Below are 20,910 nucleotides of genomic sequence, written 5' to 3'. Positions count from 1 at the left end.
GACCAACCATCCACGTCGGGATACCGCACAAAAACGGCAAGGATCCAAACGGTCACCAGGCTAATGGAAGAATCCACAGAATCGGACTCCCAGGATGAGGAAGGGGAACTCCTGGGAGGAGACAGCTCAGACTCGGAAGAGCATGACAGTGAGGTACAGGAAAAAGTGACCAGACACCTATTTCCAACAGAAGAGACGGAAGAACTACTGAAAGCAATATATGTAACAGAAGATTTACAAGAAGAGGAAGAACCAAGATCGGTGAGAGACCGACTATATATAGGCCTACAGGTGCCGAAGACACGTACCTTTCCGGTCCACCAATCCCTGAAAGGGATCATCAAGAAGGAGTGGGAATGTCCCGAAAACAAGCTTTTCTTCCCTAAAGCAATGAAAAAGAGATTCCCCCTTCGAGGAATCCGTAGGAGTTTGGTCCAAATGCCCAAAAATTGACGCGCCTCTAGCCAAAGTGTCAAAAAAGTCGGACTTGTCTTTTGAAGACATGGGCCACTTAAAAGATCCGATGGATAAGAAGATCGATGTGACACTTCGGAGGGCCTATGAGGCGGGGGCAGCATCTTTTCAGCCAAATATGGCAAATACCTGCGTGGCTAGGAACATGTCCTTTTGGCTGGAACAGCTAAGGGAACAGTTGGAAAAGGTCCCAGGGAGCGAAGAGGCGCAGGATTCCCTCCCCTTGATGGAGAAAGGGGTGGCCTATATGGCAGATGCAGCGGCGGAAGGTGTACGGATAGCAGCCCGAACCACTGGTCTGGTAAACTCTGCCAGAAGAGCCCTCTGGCTTAAAACATGGGAAGGGGACTACGCATCCAGAAATAAGCTGTGCAGTATCCCTTTTGACGGGAAGCTACTCTTTGGCCAAGAACTGGATAAGGTTCTGGAAAGATCGGCGGACAAATCAAAAGGATTCCCCGCCAAAAAGGAGAAACGGAAGAGATTTTTTCGCCGCCCGAGAGGCGATACACAGTCCAAGGGAGGAAAACCAAATACCCAGAGGAAGTGGGTATACAATAAGAGCAAGGGTAGACCAAACAACACCTTCCCCAATAATAGCAGCAATGTCAGCAAGCCCCAGTGACGCCAGATGGCCAGTAGGGGGGAAACTGAGATTCTTCTCCCCCCAATGGGAAGAATTCTGTACGAACCGCTTCATAGTACAGATTCTCAAGGAAGGTTACAAGATAGAATTCGTGACAACTCCCCCTCACAAATTTCGGGTAACATCTCTACCAAGAACATCACCAGCAAAAGAAGCCTGGGAAACATCCATCTCGAACCTATTGCAAGAGGAGGTAATAAAGGAAATACCCTTATCACACCAAGGGAAAGGGTTCTTTTCCAGAGTCTTTTTAAGGCTAAAACCATCAGGCAAACACCGCCTAATCCTAAATCTCAAGGACCTCAACCGAAGAGTAAGTTACAGGAGGTTCACGATGGAATCCATCTTCTCAGTGAGAACCCTACTTCCCGAAGATGCTTTCCTAGTAACCCTAGATCTCCAAGATGCCTATTTACATGTGCCAATCCACCTAAGGCATCAAAAGTTCCTAAGGTTCGCAACCAGATTGGGGTCACAAATACGCCTATTCCAGTTCCAGGCACTCCCATTCGTAATCTCCTCGGCACCGAGAATCTTTACCAAGATTATGGCGGAGGTAGTCCAGGACCTTTGAGTAAGAGGGGTCCAGATAATCCCCTACCTAGACGACTTCCTGATATACGGCAAATCAGAGGCAGAAGCGTTGGAAAATCTCAGAACAGAGGATTTCCTCACATCACTGGGGTGGGTGATCAACACCCAGAAATCCAACAGAATCCCCTCACAGGAGACAGTGTTCCTGGGTTATCGAATCAACACAGTGACACAAAAAAATCCTGTTACCAGAGAACAAGATTGTGAAGCTCAAAGAAGCTACGAGGCGCTTGATAGAGCTACACCGTATATCAAGAAGAGACACCATGGTGGTCCTGGGCCTCATGTCAGCAGCCATCCCAGCAGTACAGTGGGCTCAGCTACACATGAGACCTCTCCAGAGACATCTCCTGAGTCACTGGAATGGGAAGACCTCAGAACTGGACGGTCTAATATCAATTCCACCAACCGTAAAAAGATCACTAACCTGGTGGCTAAAGGAAGACTCCCTCTCTCAAGGGAGACTCTAGATGCCCACAGTACAGGTCAGGATAACGACGGATGCAAGCCTTTTCGGCTGGGGAGCCCACATAGGACATTAGGTGAGACAGGGAACCTGGTGCCAATCTGGGGAAGAAGTGTCCTCAAATATGAGGGAGCTAGCGGCTGTAAGAGAAGCTCTGGTAGGATTCCAACAAGAAACAAAAGGAAAACATGTCCAAATTCAGTCGGACAATGTTACGACAGTCTCTTACATCAACCACCAAGGGGGTACACGCTCAAATCACCTGATGAGTATAGCGCAAGACATTCTATCGGAGGCGGAAGCAAACCTTTTATCCCTTTCGGCAGTGCACATAAAGGGGTCAACCAATGTGCTGGCAGATCTACTGAGCCGGAAGCACCTGGACCCAGCAGGGTGGGAGCTAAATCAACAGATTTTCAACCAGCTGGTACAGAAGTGGGGGACACCGGAGGTGGACCTTTTCGCCACAGAAAGCAACAGAAAAGTAAGGAAGTTCTTCTCTTTACACAAGGAAAGAAACGCATTGGGCATAGATGCCCTAGCATTTCCCTGGAGCTTCGGCCTGGCGTATGCGTTTCCCCCGATCCAACTGATTCCAAGGACAATCAGGAAAATCCATCGGGAGGGGACAAGGGCAATCCTAGTGGCACCCTTCTGGCCAAAACGAGCATGGTTTACTCCACTCTGGAAAATGGCAGAGGAAGAACCCTGGATTCTACCAGCTCAGGAAGATCTTCTGGCCCAAAAGGGAGCGCATCACTCTTCCAGTCAGACGCTACAACTAGCAGCATGGATCCTGAACGGAGCATACTACTAAATAAAGGACTATCTACAAGAGTCACGGAAGTACTGCTCCAGAGCAGAAAACCAGTAACCAGGAAGATTTACAACAAGATATGGAAGACATACAGATTTAAAATGGAGCCCAGCAACAGAAACCTAAAGGATATTAGCACTGTGCTGGATTTTTTTCTAGACTGAGTAGACAAAGGTCTTGCCGTAAACACCCTTAAAGTGCAGGCGGCAGCTCTGTCAGTCTTTCTGGAAAAACCTATAGGAGAAGATCCTTTAGTAAAGAGGTTTTTTAGATCCATCCAAAAATCCAGGCCTAGCAAAGACCTTAGCTTGGCCCCATGGGATCTAACACTAGTACTACAGGCACTCACCAAAGCCCCTTTTGAGCCTTTAGAAGAATGCAATCTAAAGAATCTTACTCTGAAAGCGGCATTTCTTGTGGCAATTACATCAGCCAGAAGGGTGAGCGACCTACAGGCCCTTTCCATCAAGGAACCTTTCTTAAAGATTTTTCCGGATAAATTAATCCTCAGGACGGACCCTCTGTTCCTTCCGAAAGTATCATCGGAATTTCATCGGACACAGGAAGTAGTCCTTCCATCATTCTGCCAAAACCCAACCTCACCAGGGGAGGAGGTTTTTCCTACTCTGGACGTTAAGAGGTGTATCCTACACTAAATAGAAGTCACCAGAGAAATCAGGAAATCAGCTAACTTATTTATACTCTTTGGAGGCACTCAGAAAGGTAATGCGGCCTCAAAATCATCCATAGCCAGGTGGATCAGAATGGCTATCTGCGCAGCCTACACAGGGCAAAATAAAAGTTTACCAGCCGGTATCAAGGCACACTCCACCCGGGCGATATCAACATCTTAGGCAGAAAAGGCTGGGGCCTCAGCAGAGCAAATCTGCAAAGCAGCCACCTGGTCAAGTGATCTGACGTTTGTCAAAACTACAGGGTCTCCGCCCAGGATCTATCCTTCGGTCGCAAAGTGCTCCAGGCAGTAGTCCCACCCTAGGTATGCATCCTTGGGGTCTCATGTGACCGTCCTGGAGGATGACTTGGGAAAGTATAAGTTATTACCTGATAACTCCCTTTCCAGGAATCCTCCAGGACAGTGGACCCCCACCCTATTAATAAATTGTATACTTAGAATTATAGTTTGAGCTAGTCGCTTAAGCAGGCCAGTTCATCTTTTTACAACTGTGGGGTGGCCTTTTAAACTTAACTGTGCTTGTGTTTCCTGTAGGAGGAGGAGCCATCTCTCATGTGACCGTCCTGGAGGATTCCTGGAAAGGGAGTTATCAGGCAATAACTTATACTTTTTGGCCATATGTCTAACATGGATTCGCCAAGTTTGTCTGGGACCCCCGATGTATCGTTGTGGCCCGCTTCTAATGCTCTTGTTGTGACGTTATTGTCTGTGATGCAAGAAATGTTCAGGAAAATGGACAGTTATTGCGGCAGCATTTACTAAGAAACGCCCTTGGCCCTCGCCTGTCTCATGTCAGACCTCAATTCTGAGGGCGATATGGTCGCTGGCGATGCAGACCCCCCTTTTGGAGGATGTGTCCCTGCATTCAGACTTTTCTGACGCGGAAGAGGATGTCTCCACACCTGCCTTGGCACAGGAAAAGGCGCTGGTAGATGCTTTGATATCCTCAGTGAGGGACACCCTGAAAATCACGGATGCGATTTCCAAATCGCAAGGAGCCTCGGTATCCTTTTGGATCCCTCAAGGCAAAGAAATCGGCCAAGGTTTTCCCAAAGGGTGGGAGTGCTGAGCATCCTGAATGTTCAAGGGACCTGGACCTTGGAAGAGCCCAAGCTCCCGATCAATGTTCTGAAACTGAGAGCAATCAAGTTGAGCCTGTTCCACTGGACGGACAATATCAAAGGGTGTTCTGTCCGAGTCCAGTTCGACAATGTCACGGCCGTGGCATATGTCAATCATCAAGAGGGCACCAGGAGTGCTCTGGAGGTAGCCGAGATCCTGCGCTGGGCAGAGTACGACGTCCCAGCCCTATCTGCCGTGTACATTCCGGGGTAGACTATTGGCAGGCGGACTACCTGAGCCTTCAAAGCCTGGATCAGGGAGAGTTGTCCCTTCATCCACAAGTGTTCCACCAGCTGTGTCTCCGGTTGGGGACCCCGGATGTGGACCTGTTCGCCTGCAGATAAAACAGGAAAGTTTCAAAGTTTGTTGCTCGGTCCAGAGATCCCCTGGCCGATGCGGTAGACGCCCTGGTGGTTTCCTCAGTTGAAACTTTTATCTTGTCTACTACTCGGGGTCGAGTTGGAGGGGATTCCGGTAATTCTGGTGGCTCCAGATTGGTCCCGGAGATCCTGGTACGCCAACATGATTCGGGTGAAGGTCGCAGGTCCATGGACACTTCCTCTGCGGAAAGATCTTCTATCTCAGGGTCCGATCTTCCATCCTGCTTTACAGCTGGGTTTTACGCCTTGGCTGTTGAGAGCAAGGTGTTAAAGGACAGGGTTCTGTCCGACTCTGTGATCCCTACCTTACTCAAAGCTAGGAAGTCCACTTCTCAGAAGATTTATCATCGTACGTGGAAAGCGTACATTGCTTGGTGCGAATCACTGAAGCTGCATCCTAGATCCTTTGCTATCGGCAGGATCCTGACCCGTCTACAGAAAGGGGTAGACCAACGTTTGGCGTTGGGCACTCTTAAGTATCAGATCTTGGCCTTGGCTGTGTACTTCCAAAGTCCTTTGGCTACACACTCTGATTCGTACGTCTCTTCAGGGGGTTCGCCATTTGGCTCCCCCCCCCAGGAGGTCTCCGTTACCTCCTTGGGACCTTAATTTTGGTTCTATCGGTTCTTCAGAAATCTCCTTTCGAGAACTTAAGACATATTTCCTTGCTCGCCTTCTTGGTGGCTGTCACCTCTGCGCACAGGGTTTCTGAACTAGCGGCGCTATCTTGCTGCTCTCCTTATCTGGTAATACACAGGGATAAGGTAGTATTACGGCCTAATGCGTAGTTTCTTCCTAAGGTGGTTTCAGACTTCCATCTGAACGAAGACATAGTGCTTCCGTCACTCGGTCCGAAACCTTCACATCCTAAGGAAATTGCCTTGCATTGCTTGGATGTGGTTCGGGCGATACGGGTGTATCTGGAGACTGAGTCCTTTCGTAAGTCAGACTGTGAATACGGATGGACCCTGTAGGGGTCATGCTGCGTCTGCTTCGACCATCTCTCGATGGATCAGACAGACAGTGGTGAAGGCCTATTCTCAAGGGTAAGGTTCCTCCTTTCCCTGTCACGGCTCACTACACGGGCGTTGAGTGCTTCTTGGGCTTTCCGCCATCAGGCATCAGTGATGCAGGTTTGCAAGGCGGCCACTTGGTTTCCTGTACATACATTGACCAAGTTTTACAGAGTGGATGTGTTCGCATCCTCTGGTTGCGTCCTTTGGCCGCAAGGTTTTGCAGGCTGCCATTTAAGGGGCAGTCTACTTTTCCTTCTCCTTTATGGTTTTGCTACAATTGAGCCCAGTTGTTGCTAGTTTGGCTCCATGTTATATAGTTGGCTATGTTGGCCGTGAGAATTGCATTCTTTTAAATTTGTCCTTTCCCCACCCCTCAGTGGTTACTGCTTTTGGACGTCCCATCTGTCTATGATTTAAAGCAGAAGCTACATCCATCAGTGGACAAAAGAGAAAATGGGATTTTTTACTTACCGTAAAATCAATTTCTCTTGAGTCCACCGACGGACGTAGCTCCCACCCCTCTTTTCTCTGAAGGGTTGGGTTTTGGTTATTATTCACTGCTTGCAGCTACACTGAAGATGCAACGGTGAGGCCAGGGGTAATAACCCAGGGAAAAAAAGATAAGTGCTATTCAGCACCCCACTCCTGCGCTCAGAACCCGGTCCTCAGGCTGCCTCAATCCCGGAACTCGTACTCACACTTGGCATCCATTATAGCTAGGCTTTGCTGCCCCTTACGACCGGGGCGGTCGACCAGACACTGTAGATACAAAACAAAGAAAGGGCGCACCAGCTTAGCGCATTATCCTCAGCGAGTTTATTAACCACTTGCCTACAGTGCACTTTCACCCCTTTCCTGCCCAGACTGATTTTCAGCTTTCAGCGCTCTCACACTTTGAATGACAATTACTCAGTCATGCAACACTGTACCCATAAAAAAATTACATCCTTTTTTTCACACAAATAGAGCTTTCTTTTGATGGTATTTAATCACTACTGGGTTATTGTGAAAAAACGCATTTTTCTTTGTTTCTGTCATAAAATTTAGCAAATGAGTAATTTTTCTTCACAAATTTTGGCCAAAATTTATACTGCTACTTATCTTTGGTAAAAATAACCCAAGTAAGTGTATATTATTTGGTCTTTGTGAAAGTTAGAGTCCACAAGTTATGGTGCTATTCATTGAATATTGATCACACTTGACCACACCTGATGTACTGAAGGCCTATCTAATTTCTTGAGACACTAAAAAGTCAGGAAAGTACAAATACCCCCCAAATGACCCCTTTTTGGAAAGTAGACATTCCAAGGTATTTAATAAGGGGCATTGTGAGTTTTTTGAAGTTGTCATTTTTTCCCACAACTCTGCAAAATTAAGATTTATTTTTTTTTTTTACAAATTGACGTATTAACAGGTTATTTCTCTCACACAGCATATGTATACTTGCAACTACACCCCAAAACACATTCTACTACTCCTCCTGAGTATGGCGATACCACATGTGAGACTTTTTCACAGCCTGGCCACATACAGAGACCTAACATCCAAGTAGTACCGTCCGGCATTTTAGGAGCACAAATTACACATATAATTTCCTGACAACCTATCGTACTTTTGAAGGCCCTGGAGCACCAGGACAATGGAAACTCCCATAAAATGACCCCATTTTGGAAAGCAAACAGCCCAACGTATAATTTTTGAGGCATAATGAGTCTTTTGAATGTCATTTTTTTCCACAAGTTTTTGGAAAATGTGAAAACACATTTTTTTTTTTTTTACACAAAGCTGTCCATTTATGCAATATTTCTAACACATAGCATGTACATAGCAAAAATTGCACCCCAAAATACATTCTGCTATTCCTCCGGAGTATGGCGATACCACATGTGTAACACTTTTTCACAGCCTGGCCACATACATAGGCCTAACATCCAAGTAGCACTTTACACAAAGTTGTCCATTTATCCACTTTAAGACTGGGCCTATTTTTGACACTTGGTGTTGACAAGCTAAAATCATTTTTTTTTTTTGCTAGAAAACTACTTGGAACCCCCAAACATTATATATTTTTTTTTAGCAGAGACCCTAGAGAATAAAATGGAGATCGTTGCAATATTTTTTATCACACCATATTTGCGCAGCAGTCTTCCAAATGCGATTTTTTTTTAAAATAAATTCACTTTTTTGAACTAAAAAATAAAACAGTAAATTTAGCCCAATTTTCTTCCATAATGTGAAAGATAATGTTACGCCGAGTAATTAGATACCCAACATGTCATGCTTCAAAATTGCGCATGCTTACAGAATGGCGCCAAACATTGGTACTTAAAAATCCCCATAGGCAACATTTTAGCATGTTACTAGCTTAGAGTTAGAGGAGGTCTAGGGCTCAAATTATTGCTCTTGCTCTAACGATCGCGGCGATACCTCACATGTATGGTTTGAACACCGTTTACATATGTGGGTGGGACTTGCGTATGCTTCTGCGCGCGAGCTAACGGGGACAGGGCGCTTTAATTTTTTTTTCCTATTTATTTTATTTATTTTTTTATTTTTACACAGTTTAAAAAAAAAAAATGTTTTGATCACTTTTAATTCCTATTGCAAGGAATGTAAACATCCCTTGTAATAGAAATAGGCATGACAGGTCCTCTTTATTGTGAGATCTGGGGTCAAAAAGACCTCACAACTACACTAAAAAAAAAAAAAAAAAAATTGTTGAAAGAGGAAAAAAAAGAAGAAAAAAAAAGCGGCCCTTTAAACCGGTTGCTAGGCAACGTCTTTTGACGTAGCTCCGGTCCTCCAAGACCATAGTCGAGTGAGGGCCATCTTGCCCTCACTCGACTTCCTGTCTCTGAGGATCCGGGACCGGATAGTTTTCCCCGCTGCCGGCGGGTCCGGTAAGCTGGGAAAACGTCTGGGACTCGGCAGGAGGGGGGCACCTCTTCCCCCTGCACCGTAAGGGTAATTCCGCGGCGAATCCACCACTGGGACCACCCTTATCTGAAAGCCGACCGCCCGCCGTTTCAAAAAATACTGGGGTTATGGGGGCTATCTGCTGCCATAACCCCAGTATTTAGCTTTTAATGGCCGACGCATATAGTCGTTAGGCGGTCAGTAAGTGATTGCATGTTTATGGCAAACAGGTGACGATGACTGATGGGGTGACAGGTGACGATGACTGATGGGGTGACAGGTGACGATGACTGATGGGGTGACGGGTGACGATGACTGATGGGGTGACGGGTGACGATGACTGATGGGGTGACGGGTGACGATGACTGATGGGGTGACGGGTGACGATGACTGATGGGGTGACGGGTGACGATGACTGATGGGGTGACGGGTGACGATGACTGATGGGGTGACGGGTGACGATGACTGATGGGGTGACGGGTGACGATGACTGATGGGGTGACGGGTGACGATGACTGATGGGGTGACGGGTGACGATGACTGATGGGGTGACGGGTGACGATGACTGATGGGGTGACGGGTGACGATGACTGATGGGGTGACGGGTGACGATGACTGATGGGGTGACGGGTGACGATGACTGATGGGGTGACGGGTGACGATGACTGATGGGGTGACGATGACTGATGGGGTGACGATGACTGATGGGGTGACGATGACTGATGGGGTGACGATGACTGATGGGGTGACGATGACTGATGGGGTGACGATGACTGATGGGGTGACGGGTGACGATGACTGATGGGGTGACGGGTGACGATGACTGATGGGGTGACGGGTGACGATGACTGATGGGGTGACGGTGACTGATGGGGTGACGATGACTGATGGGGTGACGGGTGACGATGACTGATGGGGTGACGGGTGACGATGACTGATGGGGTGACGGGTGACGATGACTGATGGGGTGACGGGTGACGATGACTGATGGGGTGACGGGTGACGATGACTGATGGGGTGACGGGTGACGATGACTGATGGGGTGACGGGTGACGATGACTGATGGGGTGACGGGTGACGATGACTGATGGGGTGACGGGTGACGATGACTGATGGGGTGACGGGTGACGATGACTGATGGGGTGACGGGTGACGATGACTGATGGGGTGACGGGTGACGATGACTGATGGGGTGACGGGTGACGATGACTGATGGGGTGACGGGTGACGATGACTGATGGGGTGACGGGTGACGATGACTGATGGGGTGACGGGTGACGATGACTGATGGGGTGACGGGTGACGATGACTGATGGGGTGACGGGTGACGATGACTGATGGGGTGACGGGTGATGGGCGGTGGTCACTGATGGGTGACAGGTGACGGGCGATGGTGCACGGCGGTACTGATGGCAGTCTCTGGTGACCGGTGAACTTTAGGCTACGTTCACATGTGAGCGTAGCGATCGCGGGCAGAATCACTGCGATTCCGCCATCGATCCAGAAATCATTGCAAATTGCGGGACGCCTGTGCGTTGCCTGTGATTTGCAATAGCACCCCAAACGCTGTGCGATGTTGCTGCGATTTCCGCCTGCCGAATCGAGGTAACATCACGCAAACAGCACATGACGCCCCAAAGAAACTCTTGTACCTTTTTTGGGCGTCATGCGTTGTTTGCGCGATGTTACCGCGATTCGGCAGGCGGAAATGGCGGCAACATCGCACAGCGTTTGGGGTGCTATTGCAAAAAACGGGCAACGCACAGGCGTCCCGCAATTTGCAATGATTTCCGGATCGCGGCAGAATTGCTGTGATTCTGCCCGCGATCGCTGCGCTCACATGTGAACGTAGCCTTATGGGTGTCAATTTCTGGGCACTGATGAGGTGACTGTTGGGTGACAGGTGACATTGGGGGGGGGCTGAGTACTGTGTGGGGGGACCTTTATTTGTGTGATTTTACTTTTGACATGTGTACAGAGCAGTAACTCACTATTTCTAGCTCTGCTCTCCTCACACTGGAATCTGTATGAGGAGAGAAGAGCTAGTAACAGTGAGTTACTGCTCTTTGTTTACACTTTGTGGTCGGCTGTGAATGGATTCACAGCCGATCACATAGTAAACAGTCACTGTCAGTGACTGTTTACTACTGCCGGTGACAGCTGTGTTCCTACGGAACACAGTGCCACCGACATGACCGCGCTGCGTGCTCCCGATCGCGCATGCGCGGTCTTCTGCCGGCATCTACTGTTGTGATCGGCTATGTCATTGCAAAATAGCCGATCACGTGGGAAACAGCCATGCCTATTGGCTGTTTCCCCCCTGCCGGTGACCGGCTGTGTCCCGGGGACACGCCGACACCGGCAGTGCACGGCGGCGCGATCGCGCGCCTGCCCTGCATTTCCTGGGTCACGTCATATGACGTCCGCCCAGGATAATAGCCGCACCGTCCCGCCGTCATATGACGGTAAGTGGTTAAAGATATTAAGATAAAAATCTGCTACTCACAAACATTTGTGAAAATCAAGCACATCAATTCTCCAGGCTCTGAGGAAGAGGCACAGCCTCGAAACGCGTCAGCCCTCTGCTTCTATGAGATTTCGGACTCCTGCTATGAGGCGGCTTTATGGAATTGATGTGCTTGATTTTCACGAATGTTTGGGAGTAGCAGATTTTTATCTTAATATCTTTAATAAACTCGCTGAGGATAATGCGCTAGGCTGGTGCGCCCTTTCTTTGTTTTGTAATAACCCAGGGACCCCGCCTCCCTGGGCGTTTCAAAGCCTTTGGCTCTACCTGGTCACTCCTAGTGGGAGGGGCTTATTACCCATCCGTCTATGATTTAAAGGAGCAGCTACGTCCGTCGGTGGCCTTCTGTTTCATCTGGGGTCCATTTTTTACTTTTGTGGCCATGTCTATTTGGCTGCACTGATCTCTTCAGACTAGTCTGACTGTTTGCAAGATTGAATGTGTGTGATAATCCAAAATTGGGGGGGGGGGGGGGAGTGTTTGTAATATCACAATGATCAAGCTATTTTTAATCCTTCTAGGGATACCAAAATGTTAGTCCAGGCCATTTAAGAATTTTTATCATTGTAGAATACTCAGTAGTTCTTCACACTTTGCTTTACTCTGTATCATACCAAAAACATGCATGTATACAATTATTTAAAATATAACATATATTATACATTGATTGCATTTAGACAATTTCTTTAAATTTGAAGTGGAAGGAAGCAGTTTCAATGAGCTGAAAGAGTGTGTATATGTGTATATGTATGTATGTGTGTGTGTATGTATGTATGTATGTATGTATATGTATATATATATATATATTAGTTTTTACCTATTCATCACTACTTCAATCTTTTTAGGTAGCAGAAATGATTTCTGAGCTCCGAGAGCCAATTGTCACGGTCGACAATCCACCAGATGTTGCAGAGTCCAGGAAACTACAAGTGAAGGTATGATTCTTTTATAATTTTTAATTCCAGTTTTTTCCTATTTTGTTCTATGTTTATAGGCCTGATGTTCTCCCAAATACTTATAAAGGTTTTCTTACCAACCCCTTTCACCAGCCTGTCATCATAATCCGTACTTTAATCAGGGACTTTGGAAACCCCCTCAGCCAGACAATGTATGCTAATCTAAGCTTTTAGTCCTCTATTTTTGACCCCCCCCCCTCCTCTGGATTTCCAATAATTATGAGCATTCCCTTTCTACACTGGCAAGAACCATGCTCTGCAAGTTGCTTTGTATGAATTATATGTCCTTTTGCCTCTTCTACACTGCTTAGGGGCTTGTTTACACTTGCAATTGGGGCGGATGGTAAAACCCTGCAGTTGACCCATGTTTTTACAGTCCCTGAACTGCTCCCCCTTTTGCTAGCCAGGGTTGTACTGATGCCGCAGCAGAAATGATACCACCTGTTGCCCATGGCGAGTGGTACTGCCCACTGAGTGTAACCCATTCATGTGAATAGGCCCACACTGCAACCGCACACAACACATTTGTGACATGGTTGTCTGGTGTTTAGGGGGTTAAAACGAGTCCTTGTAACACTTTCTTGCCACCTGTTAAATGCTATCTGAAGAGCAACACACATGCAGTTTGCTCTTTAGAGAGCAAAACCAGTGTAAATGAGCCCTAAAGGATGACTTTTCCAAAAGCTATACAGCTATACTGGAGCAGCACAGTACATAGCACTCAGCAGAGTCTTGGAGGACAATATCCAGATCCTGCTTGATGGAAGATGCGAGGTCGGCATAAAATGGTGCCTGCATGCACTGAATTCTTGTGTGTGCGTGCGCGTGCACGTGTGTGTGCGCGCGCTCCCCCTGTCATGTAGTGCAACGCATGAAGTTAACCAAAAGCTGTTGTACAAGTCCTGGGCTGTTGTCTGCCTGGTGGACAGCCCTGTTCTTGAGCATATCTGGGGGGGATGACATGCCCATTGTTGAAGGCAAGCTACGACTGGGTATATACCGTTACTCCTGCCTACTAGATATCATATGGTGGGTACAGGGCAGAACCCCTTTAAACATTCATCCCCAGGGAGCCCTTATGATCTAGACCAGTGTTTCTCAACTCTGGTCCTCAGGGCACACTAACAGGCCAGGTTTGCAAGAAAACTGAAATACATCACAGGTGATATCATTTGCTGTTCAGTGATTGCAGTATTCTAGTCTGAATCTCCCCAAGGTAATACTTAAAATCTGGCCTGTTAGTGTGCCCTGAGGACCGGAGTTGAGAAACACTGATCTAGACCCTTGGAGTGTGGGAGCCATTGATCACCCTTCTGGTGGCTGCACCAGAAGAGTGCCAGATTTGACTTGGAGCTGTTTTTTATGTCTATTATTATTATTCAGGATTTATAGAGTGCCAACAGTTTGCGCAGTGCTTTTTAAGATGACGGACAGTACAGTTACCATACAATTTAAAACAGGAGGAATCAGAGGGCCCTGCTCGCTGGAGCTTACAATCTGCAACCTGGGTAGTGCACCTATGCACATCCAGCAGAGGGGCACCTATTGCGCCTATGCGGTTCAAGCTATACTGCGTTTGCACTGCCTCATTTTCTTGTTAAGTTTTTGAATCCTATCTGAGATGAGAAATAAGCAAACGAACAAAGAAAATGAAGCTCAGTACAGCATGGTCCATTAGATCAGTGCTCCCCAACCTTTTTATCGCCGCGGACCGGTCAACGTTGGATAATTTTTCCGTGGCCCGCTGAGGGGGGGACGTCAATGCAGAGTGCCCACAGCGTGCCTCCATCCGATGCAGAGTGCCCACAGCGTGCCTCCATCCGATGCAGAGTGCCCACAGCGTGCCTCCATCCGATGCAGAGTGCCCACAGCGTGCCTCCATCCGATGCAGAGTGCCCACAGCGTGCCTCCATCCGATGCAGAGTGCCCACAGCGTGCCTCCATCCGATGCAGAGTGCCCACAGCGTGCCTCCATCCGATGCAGAGTGCCCACAGCGTGCCTCCATCCGATGCAGAGTGCCCACAGCGTGCCTCCGTCTCCTCGAGTCTTCCCTCCTCCTCCTTGGCCAATGGCATGGGTTCGCCTTTCGGCCAATCAGGAAACGCGTCTTTGACCCGCTTCCTGATTGGCCAGGAGGAGGATCCGTGTGACAATAGCGAATATTTATTCGCTATTGTCCCACAAATGGGTGGGCTCAGGGCACACTGCTCTGCTCCCCGGGTCCACCCTTTTCTGAAAAAGATTTTTTTTTCTAAAATGGAAATGTAATGTTCTTTGGGCGGACCGGTACCGTTTGATCCACGGACCAGTACCGGTCCGTGGCCTGGGGGTTGGGGAACACTGCATTAGATGACCAGAGCTTACTATGTATAACAAGAAATCCCTGTATAATCGTGTACAAGGTCATTGGAGAAACAATGTACTCCTTTACAGTGGAAATACAAGCAAACAAATGTATCCAGCAGTAACCAAAGTGGTTGTATCTGTGGAGAAGGAGTCTGTGTTAAGAAGGGGAGCTTCATTGCTGGCAGGGAGAAAATAAATGAAAGGAGGGGGGAGTCCACAAGGCTGAGAGACATTCGGTAAAGGACGGTGTAGAGTGTGCTACCATGGCAAAAGGACTGTTTGATCAAAGGTCAGTGGTAAGCAGTGAGTGACCCAGGGTTGCCATAGGGAGTCAAGCTCTGCCTCTTTTTTAATAGGGTTTCTGTGACTGCGTGCCCTACCTCCTATTCCCAGCAGGATTTTGGTCCTGCAACAATTCCTGGGTCTCTCCTGCCTGCACAATAATGTGGCTCATATTGTACGACCTGCCTGGCACTGAGGCAATCCCCCTTCTGCTCTACTGCTATGAAGGTCCTATATACATACATATACACACAATTTTTATAATCCTATTTTGTTAAAGTAGTAGTGCTTCCAGTTTTATCGAACGTGGACCTAGATTTAGCTATCCCTAGTAATAGATAAATACGTGTAGTTTAGGAACAGAAAGAGCTTTTCTCAATTGGGCATAAAGTTGTTTGAAATAAGGTCTGCTTTATTGCTTTAACAGTTATGTGCCTTGCTTGACTCAAGCACACCCTAAAATATTTGTACTGATGTAATGTAAAGGATTATTGTAAAGTAATAATGGGGATGTACTAAACTGCATATTGGAATGATTCGATTATTGGCTGCAATGCTCGGCACTCTCACTAGCTGTCAGTGTACTTTCTCTATCGTCCATTGACAGACGCAGCTCTCATACTTCTTAGCCATTGGGTTATGCTGCCCCCTGCAGGAGTAGTACTAGGCAGGAAAAAATGCAATTCACCACGCCCACGGGGCTGTCCCTATAGGCATAAACCCACACACCCTGCTCCAGTAAAACAGTTTGTTTTTCTGCCTAGTGAAGGAATAGGACCTTGGTTTCCTGCTGGTACTTCGGTCTGTTTTGTTATTCTTTAAAGATAAAATAAAATATTCTTAACTCCCTTTTCTAGTTAGTGTTCAGGGGGATCCTCCTGGTGATCTACAAGCAATGCCGGCTGAGGTTTCGCACTGGATAATCTAGATCCTTAAGGTCTCCCAGCCTGACCTATGAGCGTGAGCAGGTTATAGTCCCACACTAGGCCTTGCCATGATGGAGCCCCTGTTTGGATGGGGACGAGCCTGCGAGTGGATGTCGCGCTGGGACGTCACGACCTGGAACGCCCTGAGTCTTAGCGTACTTCTCGGCTGGCAGCACCTCCACTCCGGGTAGGAGGTGGTCTGTCCGGAGCGGTGGTCTTGGGGGGGACGTGGGCCCTCTCCTGGGGATAATGGGAACTGGACTTCCAGTTCCCATTATCCAGCCTGTCAGGCTGCCCGGCCGTGTGCCCTGCCACCGACTTCTGCGCTATTGTTTGCGACGCCTGGTTCCCTGGGGGGGGGTCGTAATTGGTACCTTTGCCTGCTGGGTCTGGTTGTAGATCCCTTGTGGCCTTCATATTAGGGGTCCCTGACAGCATGGTGCACCGTGGACGCCGTCATCTTTAATGTGGGCAATATAACTTTTTTTTTACTTCCCCATTGACTTGTATGGGGCAGCTATTTTCCCTGTGCTTCCCACAGACTTGTACTGGCAGCCATTTTTGTGTAGCCCTATGGAGCTTGGCCTTTCACATACCAGGCGGATTCAGGAGGTTTTTTCTGAAGCTAGTAAAGTACTGGGGTCTTTGTGGGCATATCCCTTGGCATTCCTGTTATCTGTATATATTTAAAGGGGAGTCCGCAGTGATCGGCGGTGGGGACCGCGATCAGCGCTTTTAAAGTGACAGTATCCTTTTTTTTTTCTGTTTGAATTACTATGCAGTCCCAGGTAGTAATTTCACCCTCAGACCCCCTTAGTGTGACTACCAGACCTTCCGGATCGCAGTCGCTGGCTGCGATTTCAGCAGCACTGGAAAACCTGGCGACCAAGGTAGATTTTGTTATGAAAAAGGTTACTAGCCAAAAAAGGCCACTGCTTTCACCATTGGTGGGGTCCTCTAAATCCGAGACTGATATGGTCGCCATGGATGCCCTCCTACCTGAGGGGTCGCTGTCCTCGCAATCGGATGGTAAAGAGGACCTGTCCTCTTCAGATGCAGCACGGGAACGCGCTTTGGTGGAAGCCTTGATTGTTTCAGTAAGGTAAATTTTGAAAATGGCAGCTAAGCCCACGCTGGCAGGGACACGGGTGTCTTTTGGCTCCCGCAAGACCCAAAAATCGGGCAAGGTTTTCCCTTGTCCCGAGAATTTTCATGATATTGTTAATGACCAATGGCTGCGCATCAAGCACGTGCTAGTCGTGGCTAAGTGCTTTAATTGCTGTTATCCCTTTGCTGAGACGGTTTCCAACCGTTGGACGGTACCGCCTCGGGTGGATCATCCTGTTTCCAGTTTGAACAAATCTACTACAGTGCCTATGGAAGATTCCCTGTTTTTTACGAATCCGGTGGACAGGCGAGTGGAATCCCTTTCCCACCATCTTCATGTGTTGGCGGTTCTATCCCGAAACCGGTTTTTGTGTCTGTTTTGGTGTCAGACGAGACGGAATGGGTGAAGGTTCTGAAAGGGAACTTGGATCCTGGCATAGTTCCCCTTGAGCTGATGGAACTAATTGACCAGATGGCCCAGGCCCTTGTGTTCCTGTGGGATGAGTCCTTGGATGCGGCTCCACTGGTGGCCAGAGTGTCGGCTGTGGGATTGCCTTGAGACGCAAGAGCTGTCGGCTGACCAGGCTTCCAAGAAGGCCTCAACAGATCTTCCTTTTCTGGGAGAGCGATTATTTGGCAACTCACTGAATGAGTTGATCAAGGGTCTGACTGGTGGGAAGAGTACTCTTCTTCCTCAGTCCTCCAAAGGTAAAGCACCTCGTAATAAATGGGGACCTTCCTTCACCGCTCATTGACATTTTTTTTGTGCCTCCGGGGTGCAGGAAAAAGGTAAGCCGTTCAGAGCTTCTGGAGGGACTAAGAAGCCCTAGGTCAAGCCCAAGACCAGTCAGTCCGGTTCTGCAGAAAAGTCCTCTTCAGCATGAAGGGGCGCCCTCACCCATTTTTGGGGTGGGGGGTACGTCTACGCTTCTTTCAGGAACCCTGGGTTTCCTTTGTTCAAGGCAAGTGGGTTCACAAACTGATTCGGGTACAAGATCAAATTACAGTCCCGGCCGGTGGACAGGTTCTTTGTCAAATCTTCGCCTGTCTCCGGATCATTTGAAGGATTTCCGGGAGGCTGGGCAGGATTTCCTTGATCAAGGAGTGATTGTGCTAGTTCCTCCGCAGGGACGCTTTCAAGGTTTCTATTCAAACCTAATCACGGTGCCCACAAAAGAGGGCAAGGTCCGTCCATTCCTGGATCTCAAGGCTCTGAATCGCTTTGTGTGGGAGCAGAAGTTTAGAATGGAGTTCATTTGATCGGTGGTGGCAACTTTGAACCAGGGGGATTTTCTGGCCTCCATCGATATCAAAGATGTGTCCTCTCATGAAGTCGGCTCTATCCTGGTGGATCCAGTCGCCAGCTTTGTGTTAGCGCAAGTCCTTCCTGCCGCTGTTCTGGGCGGTGGTCACCACGGATGCCAGCCCGTCAGGCTGGTGTGGAGTGCTAGGGAAGCTCTGTGCCCAGGGGAGTTGGTCGACAGTCTTCCTTGCCGATCAATATTCTGGAGCTCAGAGCGATCAAGCTTTGCCTGTTCCACTGGATGAGTCTGCTACGTGGTTCTCCGGTTCGGATACAATCGGACAATGCAATGGCTGTGGCTTACATCAACCAAGGGGGACCCAAGAGTGTCCTGTCAGCTAAGGAGGTGGCCGAGGTTCTGGTATGGGCGGAAGACTATGTTCGGCTCTTTCCACATTCCGGGTGTGGAGAATTGGCGAGTCATCAGGTGCTGGATCAAGGGGAATGGTCCCTTCATCTGGAGGTGTTTCATCTCCTGTGTGCCCGGTGGGGGACACCGGAGATGGATCTGTTTGCGTCTTGCCTCAGCAGAAAGGTCCATAGGTTTGTGGCCAGGTCTCAGGATCCTCTGACCGACGCCACAACCGCTTTGGTGGCTTCTTGGAGCCAGTATCGGCTGATTTATGCCTTCCCTCCGCTCAAGCTCCTGCCGAGGTTTCATCACCGGGTGGCGGTGGAAGGAATTACGGTCGTTCTGATGGCTCCAGACTGGCGTCGTCGGTCTTGGTACGCAGACCTAGTAAAAATGGTCGTCGATCCTCCCGTGGAGACTTCCTCTGAGGGAGGATCTGCTGTCCCAGGGACCGATCTTCCACCCTGCTTTACGGTCGCTGGCTTTAACGGCATGGCTGTTGAAAGCACGGTGTTGAGGGGTAGGGGTCTTTCTGATTCCGTAATTCCTACACTTTTGAAGGCCAGGAAGTCGACATCCAGGAAGATCTATCATTGTACGTGGAAATTGTACATTTTCTGGTGTGAATCGCTGCAGCTGCACCCTCGCTTGTCTTCTGTAGCTAGGGTTTTGCCCTTTTTACAAAAAGGGGTTGAGCAGCGGTTGGCTTTTGGCACGATCAAGGGCCTTGGCCATTTACTTCCAACGTCTGTTGGTTGCGAATGCCCTGATTTGCACCTTTTTTCAGGGGGTGCATCATCTGGCTCCCCTGCGGAGATCCCATTTACGCCCGTGGGATCTCAATCTGGTTTTGTCCGTTCTTCAAAAGCCTCCTTTTGAGAACATTTAGGGAGATTTCTCTGCTTTTTTTTTTTTATTTTTTTTTTATTCAAGAAGGTTGCCTTTCTGGTGGCAATTACTTCTGCCCACAGAAGTAATCCATCTTTTCTTCCTAAGGTGGTGTCCGTTTTTCATCTCAATGAAGACATTGTGTTGCCTTTTGTGTCTCAGCCTCAGCATCCCAAGGAAATTGCCTTGCACTCTCTGGATGTGGTTTGGGCAATAAGGGTTTATCTGGCGGTAACTGAGTCTTTTAGAAAATCGGACTCTCTCTTTGTTCTTACCGAAGGACCTCAGAAAGGTTTGGCTGCGTCTGCTGTGACCACTTCCATATGGATCAGGCAGATGGTTGTTCAGGCTTATTCTCTGAAGGGTCAGGTTTCCTCCTTTTCCCTGTGAAGGAGCATTCTACTAGAGCGCTGAGTTCCTCTTGGGCTTTTCGCCATCAGGCGTCAGTGATGCAAGTTTGCAAAGTGGCAACTTGGTTGTCTGTGCATACCTTCACAAAATTCTACAAAGTTGGTGTGTTGGCATCTTCGGTTGCCTCTTTTGGCCGCAAAGGTTTTTCAGGCTGCTGTTTAAAAAATATATATTTTTTTCTTCTCTTTGAGGGTGTATGTTTTTGCGAGGTGAGCTCCAGTTGTTCCCGGTTGAGCTCCATATTTCCTGGTCGGCTACATTTAGCCTTTCGGGAGTTACGTTCTTTTTTTGCGTTGTCTTCCCACCCCTCATGAAAATACTGCTTTGGGACATCCCAGTGGTCTAAGAAGATATGGAGCTGCGTCTGTCAATGTACGATAGAGAACTGGATTTTTGTACTTACCGAAAAATCCTTTTCTCTGAAGTTCATCAACAGACTCAGCACCCGCTCCTCTGCGTCTGTGTGTGGGGTTTTTTTGTCTTCTAAACACTGCTTACAACTAAACTGGCTGCTGTAGCAGAGTGTGGGCTTATGCCTGCAGGGACAGCCCACCATATGCGTGGTAAAGCTTTTTCCTGCCTAGTGTTCTATTCCTGATTGGAGGAGCATAACCTAATGGTCTAAGAGGATTCAGAAGAAAGGATTTTACGGTAAGTACAGAAATCAATTTTTTGTACTTACTAAA

The 20,910-nt window shown here is 48.2% G+C and overlaps 1 protein-coding gene across 1 annotated transcript in view; it reads left to right on the top strand.

Moving 5' to 3' along the window:
- Positions 1 to 20,910, top strand: part of NCAPG (non-SMC condensin I complex subunit G) — a 234,944-nt gene that overhangs the window by 64,390 nt on the left and 149,644 nt on the right. Inside the window, exon 10 of the mRNA XM_082243654.1 lies at positions 12,498 to 12,587. Coding sequence (XP_082099780.1) covers positions 12,498 to 12,587 — 90 coding nt within the window. The remainder of the gene's footprint in view (positions 1 to 12,497; positions 12,588 to 20,910) is intronic.

The sequence above is a fragment of the Pelophylax lessonae genome (genome assembly GCF_965119305.1).
Source record: "Pelophylax lessonae genome assembly, chromosome: 1".
In the NCBI taxonomy this organism is placed as follows: domain Eukaryota; kingdom Metazoa; phylum Chordata; class Amphibia; order Anura; family Ranidae; genus Pelophylax; species Pelophylax lessonae.
This window is presented reverse-complemented; position numbering and strand designations above follow the sequence as displayed.